This window comes from Morone saxatilis, unplaced genomic scaffold (assembly GCF_004916995.1).
Source record: "Morone saxatilis isolate NCDOM2014 unplaced genomic scaffold, NCSU_SB_2.0 Contig16, whole genome shotgun sequence".
NCBI classification, from domain to species: Eukaryota; Metazoa; Chordata; class Actinopteri; family Moronidae; genus Morone; species Morone saxatilis.
This window is the reverse complement of record NW_023339718.1, coordinates 14,948,020-14,955,912: the sequence shown is the minus strand read 5'-3', so window position 1 is coordinate 14,955,912 and position 7,893 is coordinate 14,948,020. Positions and strand designations below refer to the sequence as shown.

At 40.1% G+C, this 7,893-nt stretch overlaps 2 protein-coding genes across 2 annotated transcripts in view; both read left to right on the top strand.

Moving 5' to 3' along the window:
* The first annotated feature begins 648 nt into the window (after nucleotides 1-648).
* On the top strand, nucleotides 649-5,701 carry ykt6 (YKT6 v-SNARE homolog (S. cerevisiae)). Its single transcript, XM_035658565.1, has 8 exons — nucleotides 649-868; nucleotides 1,233-1,400; nucleotides 1,673-1,755; nucleotides 2,349-2,449; nucleotides 2,537-2,641; nucleotides 2,972-3,037; nucleotides 3,435-3,536; nucleotides 3,657-5,701. Exons 2-8 carry the CDS (start codon nucleotides 1,297-1,299, stop codon nucleotides 3,690-3,692), a joined length of 597 nt encoding a protein of 198 aa, XP_035514458.1. The 5' UTR covers nucleotides 649-868; nucleotides 1,233-1,296; the 3' UTR covers nucleotides 3,693-5,701.
* Nucleotides 5,702-6,260: 559 nt separating this feature from the next.
* Nucleotides 6,261-7,893, top strand: part of sb:cb288 — a 3,997-nt gene continuing 2,364 nt past the window's right edge. Inside the window, exons 1-3 of the mRNA XM_035657702.1 lie at nucleotides 6,261-6,379; nucleotides 6,869-6,926; nucleotides 7,803-7,874. Of these exons, the coding sequence (XP_035513595.1) occupies nucleotides 6,293-6,379; nucleotides 6,869-6,926; nucleotides 7,803-7,874 (217 nt within the window). The 5' untranslated portion in view covers nucleotides 6,261-6,292. The remainder of the gene's footprint in view (nucleotides 6,380-6,868; nucleotides 6,927-7,802; nucleotides 7,875-7,893) is intronic.

Below are 7,893 nucleotides of genomic sequence, written 5' to 3'. Positions count from 1 at the left end.
CTGTGTAAAAGTATTATTATTATTATTATTATTATTGTTATTATTATTATTATTATTATTATTATTATTATTTTCGACAAAATGACACGAGAAAACAGGCAAACTTTTTAAATAAAATGTTTGAGCAATTTATATAAGCACTTCACCTATAATTATCATCATACATGTCAATGTAATCATTTTATACATTGTGCATATTGGAAATAATGGACCTTTTTATTCCAAGGATGTTATTTTTTGGCTTTACACCAACAGGTGCTAGTGAGTAGGGAAATCATCCCTGGGGAAAAAAAAGTTATTTAAATTTACGAATAGCATACCAGGACTATATTGCCCGATATTAGACACAGTTAAGGTCTCCTGAAATCTTAACCTTCACTCAATTTTTTTTCGATTTTCATTCCCAGCCTTGTTTTTCCAGAAGAATAAACAGATTGTCTCCTCCGCAATGGATGAGACAGTCCCGATCGGAGCTATAGGTGAAAACTCCACAGAAAACTGGCATTTTTATTTACTTGCACGTTTGAGGAATACTTAATATAATCCGTCTCAAATTAAATATATTTAGGACTAGCAGTAAATGTACTAATTTATATCTTCAATCGGAACTCTGACAATAGCGTCGCGCTTGTTTCCGCCGGAGCCATTCTCCCGGTGGACCGTTAGAGGATCGTGACGTGGTGATTGGTCAGTGAGCTGCCCGTGTAAAAACACCAGCAGCTAACAGCTAACAGCTAACTAACGTTGTGTTCAGACCCCCGGACCTCCGCTCGACACATGTACGAGTGGTAGTTGTTGTGGGTTAAGACGTCTATCCGGCTGTTGATCCGGTGAATGAGTGTTTGAGTGTTCGCTGCGGATCAGTGTGGTAAGTTAGCTGAGGCCTCACCTACACCTGATAGCATCCACAGCTAGCAGTATGCTTCAGCTGATTTCAAACATGTTACAAGTTTAGTGTTCAGCTCTGTGGTCACCACAGGGTTTAAGCGTGTACGACCTGCTGCCAGTGGACCAGTTTATCTTCGCATAAAGAAAAAGGTTGACGTAAGCCGAGAATAGCGAAGATTAATTGGTTAGCTCGGTAGCTAATAGTAAGGCGGCTACTTTCACTTGTCAGCTGAACTTCCCTCAAGTTTCTTCAGTAGCGTTATTGTTAGCGGAGAGGCTAGCTGGCTGAGGTAAGAGGGGATAATGCTCTCATGTGATCCTGCCTGTGTCACCCTACACATTAGATCACCAGGGCTGTGTGGTTTGCATTTGCTGTGACTGACTGACCAGAACTGATCCGGCGGCAGCATGAAGCTCTACAGCCTCAGCATCATCCATAAAGGAGCGACCAAAGCCAACCTCCTCAAAGCGGCCTATGACCTCTCCTCCTTCAGCTTCTTTCAGCGCTCCAGGTGGGTCTGACTGAATATACCCAGCATCTCACCGATTAAACATGTTTTTAATGTGTGGATGACCTATTTGTCCTAACTTTCTGTGTGTAGATTGCAGAGAGTATGCAGTTACTGTGCTCTTGCTCTGTTTGTTTGGTTTTGGCAGCAAATTTGATAGTTGATTTCAATCCCCAATGCAGTGTTTAGTAGAAACAATGTTGCCTGACTAAAAATCAATACTCAATACTGGGATACTTCACTCCACAGTGACATTCTTGTTTTGGTTTATTTAGTGTTCAAGAGTTTATGACCTTCACCAGTGCCTTGATTGTTGAGCGGACATCACAAGGAAGCCGTGCCTCTGTTAAAGAACAAGGTAAGAATGAGCCGGTTCAGCTCAGTTTGAAGGTCGTGTTATATTTAACTAATGTGACTCCACTGTCAAACATTAAGCAATACAGTGAACTTGTGTCTATTTTGGAATTTGGTCAAATGTATTGTTTATTTACTATTTCAGTGTCTCTCTTAACTGTACTTAGCTCAGTAACAGTATCAACTTTGCATTGTTGTGTGTAATATTTACAATATTAGGGGTGTCCTAGTAGCATATATATATATATATATATAATATACATACATGTCAAGCTCTTGAACATTGTGCCAGTGTTTATTTGAAATCAGTTTTAGTTTTACTTCTGCTTTGCTTAAAGCCACTGGAAACCCCAATGTGCTGCTCCTGCTCAGTCTGCCTCTATGAGTCTGAGCCAACTTGGTGACTTTCTTTCTCGTGACTTTATTAGATCAATAAAGATCCATTTTGGCACCATACATACATACATACATACATACATACACCATCAAGCCACATTTCCAGAGGCTTAAACAAAGTGTGCCAACTGGCTCTGGGTTCACCTGTATGCTATTACACTTCTGTTTTGATGGTACCACATGGTTTCTCTCTTCTTTCAGAGTACCTGTGCCATGTGTATGTAAGAAACGACAACCTGGGTGCTGTGGTAATCGCAGACACTGAATACCCACAGAGAGTCTGTTTCACATTGCTAGAGAAGGTGAGTACAAAAGCATGTTAATAAAGACACATAATTATTGCACTTTGATGTCACCTTCAATATTGAGATTGCTCTGGTTTTTTTTAGGTATTAGAGGAGTTCTCCAGGCAAGTGGATAGTATAGACTGGCCCTCTGGTAATCCTGAAACCATAAACTACAAAAGCCTGGACATTCACCTTGCTAAATACCAGGTCAGTTTTGAATCTGTTTATCAGAAAATATCTCAAATGAAACCCTTGAAAGCCAATGAGTATGACTAGACTATGATTGTTTCCTTAGAACAATATCAGATTTGCTTGGTTGCCTTCATAGTTGCCAGATGTTCTAAATGTCTTATGTCATTTGACCGTGTTAACTAAATAGTATTGAGACACGCTCTGAAGTAAATGCCTAAATGGATGCATGAAGATGAAATTCAGTTAGTGGCCAGTCAAATAACTTGTTTTACATAGTGCTGCCAAAGGATTAGCATGCAATAGCAGTGTACCTGACAGCTTGTTGTTTTTTGTTTTATCTCCCAGAACCCCAGGGAAGCAGATGCAATGACCAAAGTGCAGGCAGAGCTGGATGAGACGAAGATCATTTTGGTAAAATACTTCCCTAAGTTGCGACCCAATACTTTAATCCAGAGGCTGAAATAAATGCACTACAACTGCCTATTAACCATGGAGGGGAAAATATTAATAATAGAGATCATCATCGGTGCATCCATTTTATTGGCCAGCTGGTGGCTCTACATGCCTGAAACATTACACAGTATTTCTACCAAAATCTACCAGGGTCAATCCCAGTAAAAGTCCTCTGCACACTAGAGGACTGCATTGGGATCCCAACGCAAATACTGTGGGAGCGGCAGTACTGACTTTGCTGCGGGTGGGAGTTGGCTGCAAGTCCCAAGATTTAATTTGTGCCCACCAGAAGGGTGGAGATGGATGCAGCAAAAGCTCTACTACACACTATTTAATAAATGTTTTGTTTCTGTAGCACAACACGATGGAAAGTCTGTTGGAGAGAGGAGAGAAACTGGATGATCTTGTGGCAAAGTCAGAGCACTTGGGAAACCAATCCAAAGCCTTCTACAAGACTGTGAGTACTGATGACTCGCCATAATAACACTGTGCTTAAAGTCTAATAGCCATTCACTGTTTTAGATGCCTGACTGTGTGTGTGTGTTTGTGTTTGTGTGTGTTTATGTTAAACCTGCAGGCACGGAAACAGAATTCATGCTGTGAAATCATGTGATGTCGCTGCCTCGTCCTCTTGGACACGCCTCTCTCTGCCTTTCTGCTTTTCCTACAACTCCCATCATGCACATGCCACAAGCTCTCAACACAGAGGACAGAACCGACGCTGTCTCATCCGGGTTTGAGGCGCCAGGATAAGAGCGAGAAAGGATGTAAGGGGGTGGCCAGTGGAAGTGTGACCTCTCCGGATCGTGGCTGATGGGGGCTGAAGGAGTGATGGGGTTTGGTCAGGGGAAGCAGTAACATTTGAATTATTTTTAACCTTTTCAAAGGGTGAACATCTGTTTCAATACCAGCTAAGGACATAATAGTGTGACGTGTTTTAGTGATGTATTGTTGAAAACGTCTTCAAACCATTTAATGTTATTCAGATTCAATCAAATCTTAACAGTTTGATTTCAAAGAGTATTAACCACGGTTGGGCTTCTTCTTCAAGGCAACTCTGACAATCTCGCAGTCTTATCTTGTAAATTCATAGAATTACGTCACCGTTTTGGTTCATTTCTTCTGTTTTTCTTGCAGGCATAACCTTTGTTGCCCACCAGGTGGACCTGTTTATTTACTTTATTTGTCCATGGAGCCGCAACATTGAGGCCAATCTAAAAACTCTAATGACAGCAAGTAGCTGCTTAAACATGTGATATCAAAATCTCACTGAATTTTATGGTCATTTTGAAACATCTTTGCTAGACTGGATTAGGTTACACAACTTTCTTCGCTTTACTCATAATGTTAAATGTAATCTTAAACATTCCCGCTTTGGGTGAGTGTGTTATTGAGTGATGATGCGTCTTTAAAGCTGATGAGAATAGATGTAAAATGTAGAAAGATGTTTCTTCATAGACGCAGCCTTATTGCAGAGTGGCTAACATGTTTAACCCCCCCCCCCATTGTCCTGTTTAAACATTATGCTGTCTCATGAGAAGGACAGGACTTGAAAGCTATTCTCTTTTGTGTACACTTTGTGCACTGTAGCCATGCTTTTCACTCTTAAAGCCAACACACGGCGCTTAAGAAAGTTCAAAAGCCGACTCAGACATCTGCAGTCCAGGGCTCATGTGTACCTCTCAAACCTGGGATCACTGACATTTTACCATCATTTATTGTGACAGGTGATTCTGGGAAACCTCAGGTGCTGTTGCACTCTTTGGCCTCAAGTTTCTCCTGAAATGGGTGTAACTTTGAAAAATAGAACAGAGATATGTTGAGCGATATTAATTGAATGATTACACATCCTAGTCTTACTTTAAGACACTCCACAGCTGACCTTTTTTTTTTTTTTTTACTGTCAGCACCGTTTGCTTTGTATTTAGGTCCGAGTGGGTAGAAATTTCTTTCTTCAGGAACTGCTGATCAGTTTATGATATAGACATGCCTTTGGTTGTGTGTTTTAGATGTTTCTCTGCTCACTTTCTGCTGTATGTATGTATGTATGTATGTATGATTTGCTGATATACAACATCTGCAGGCTGCATTGATGTTGAGTGCCTGTGTATGAGGACTATTGTGTGTGTGTGTGTGATCTGAATTGCTCTTTCTGCTTTTACAGTGTAAACTATTGTGCAATATCTCTGCAGACTGTTGGTGTGTATCTCTCTGAAGTAGAGAGAAGAAACTAAACTATTTCTCATAAAGGACAGTAAATTGACCTTTGTATATGCTATTCTTATGACTAATTCCCATGTGAAGCGTGTCCAGGATTGTTTCTGACATATTTGTTTAATAATTTCTTCTTTTCAAACTTTACAATTAATGTGCTGAATTGGAAAATCTGTCAAATCTATGGAGTCAACCTGAAGCAATTTGCAGGTCTTGTCTTACTGACCAGTGTGCTAAACAGTCTGCATTAAATGTTTTGATCCAGGTGTGGTTTGCAAACTTAAAACAAAGACTTCAGATAATAAACTGCTCTTTTCTGTCTGTATTCACATTTTGTTTTTGATTTGTTCAAACACTGATTGTTTACAGAACGTGTAATCTTGCTTAGATAAACGAAAACAAGTGGCATCTGGTGTGCTAGTGGTATTTTCAAGGTTTGAAGTAGGAAACTGAATTCTAAGGTGGCAGTAAGGTGTTGCAGGAAATCCTGTGAAACAGTGTAAAGGTAGATGTGACCTCTGCGTTGTTTGGAATCAACAGTAGTATCTTTGGTTGTAATCAGCAAACAGAGCTGTGTGGCCTCTCCTATCTGCCCTTTTACAGGAAGGTCAGCAGAGAAGCTGATGCACCCTTCAGGTGTTGTAGGAAATCTCGCAGCAAATGATTACAAACGAGGTGTTAGCAAGGAGGTAATTTTAACAATTAATAATTTCATGTTAGCCCGTGTGTTAATGAAAGCATTCATTGTAAAATAAATAATAATAAAATAAATAAATAATAATAAAATAGTGTTGACCTTTGGAATAGCTACACATGGGTTGCATAAATGGGTCTATTATTAAAAACAAATCTATAATTTAACTTAAAACAACTATTTACTACCCTGTAAATCGAAATACGGCCCAGAGGTTTTTTGTCTGTTGTAAGAGAAAAAAACGACTTTATAAGAGACACTTGAATGCAGCAGGAGAGGCGCGTCTCAGAGAACAGCGTGAACTGATGAAGTCTGAGCGCACGGTCTCACCGATGTGGACGGAGGGGAAAAACAAGAGCAGGACTGTCATCAGCTACGGGAACAGCTCGAAGGTGAGAGGCCAGAAAGGAAAAACAGACTTTCCTGAAGTGCAGCGCTGTACAGTAAACAAGTCTGTTGATCCAAGAGTGAGCCTCTCTCTCTCTCGGTATGTAGTGCTACTCTGTGACGGTTAAAACCTATAACTGATTTACTTGTTTACAAGCCTCCAATGAGTCGTGTTTCATTGAGGTTACAACTTGGACTGGAAGCTGTTTTCACCCTGTCGCAGGAACAAATGTTGTCTCGACGCAAAAGTTTTGGAAATATGTGGATATTTTCTTATCCTGCATGTTTTCCTTATCTTTGCGCCTGGTCGCCCGAAGCGCTCTGATTTTCCACATTGTTGAACTTCCTGCAGAAAGTTTCCCACTTCTGCTGCAGGCAGCAGGGCTGATTTTCAACCTGCACAGGACACAAGTGTCCGAGCTGCAGTGTGTCCTGCCACTGTCAGTGCCCTGTGCTCTACATTTCTAACACCAGTGTTTCTGCTGCATTTTCAGATGGTTGACCCAGATATTCCTACATGGCAGCTTTTACACACAGTTCAACAGAGAAATGGTGAGTGTTACACCTTTAGTCTTTTTTAGTTAGTTGATACTTACTTAATACTACATAAAAAGGGCTACAATACCTAAATCAGATTACATTGCCAGGTAAACATGGGAGTCCACTTCAGGTAAATTCTGTTTATGCCAGCTTTAGATGACTGCCAATCAATACCACTGTTATTTCAGAGCAACACACTTCAAATAGCAAAGTTTCAAAGAAGTACTGACAAAAATTCAAATTATTCAATGTGGCAAGAGGAGAATCATGAAAACATACTGCATGTAAATACACGAATACTGTAGTTCCTGGTCAGTGCTCACAGACTAAACAACTGTAAGTGAAGAAATGGTATATGAAAGATTTAAATGCATGTAGAAATATTATAACCAAACATACTAAATTAAAAGAGGAGATTGATACAAAAAGAGAATTTACTTATTGATTTTTGCTGCAAATGTTCAGAGGATAACGACAAACAGGTTCATGCTTGTCTACACAGAAGTGGCTGTAGTGCCCTGCAGCCCTGTACAGAATTCTTATTATTCAAGAATAACCACAGATTTGAATCAACATCTCTCAACAAACACTGCACATCATGAGCTTGCAAAAGCTGGTTTGGAATAGAGGTGCTGCATCCAAATCCACATATTTAATGTATGGTGAGGTGTTTCGATGACCTTGTTTACGCTGCATATTAATAATGAGCCATTCAAATGCTGGGTTCATCACCTTTTAGACTCAGACATTTTTTAATTTAAATTCCATACAGCCTCATTCATGGATCAGTTTGCAGGGAAATGTATCTCTCTCTCTCACACACACACTCACACACTTGTTTTTTACATTTGCATCATTCTGAAGTATTGTCTGTTTTTGCTCATTAAGTTACAACTCCAGCTGCCACTCGTCCGTCTCAAACAGAGGACTCTTTGACCAAGAGCAGTGGAATCATCCCTGGTAAGTCCCCCCCCCCCCC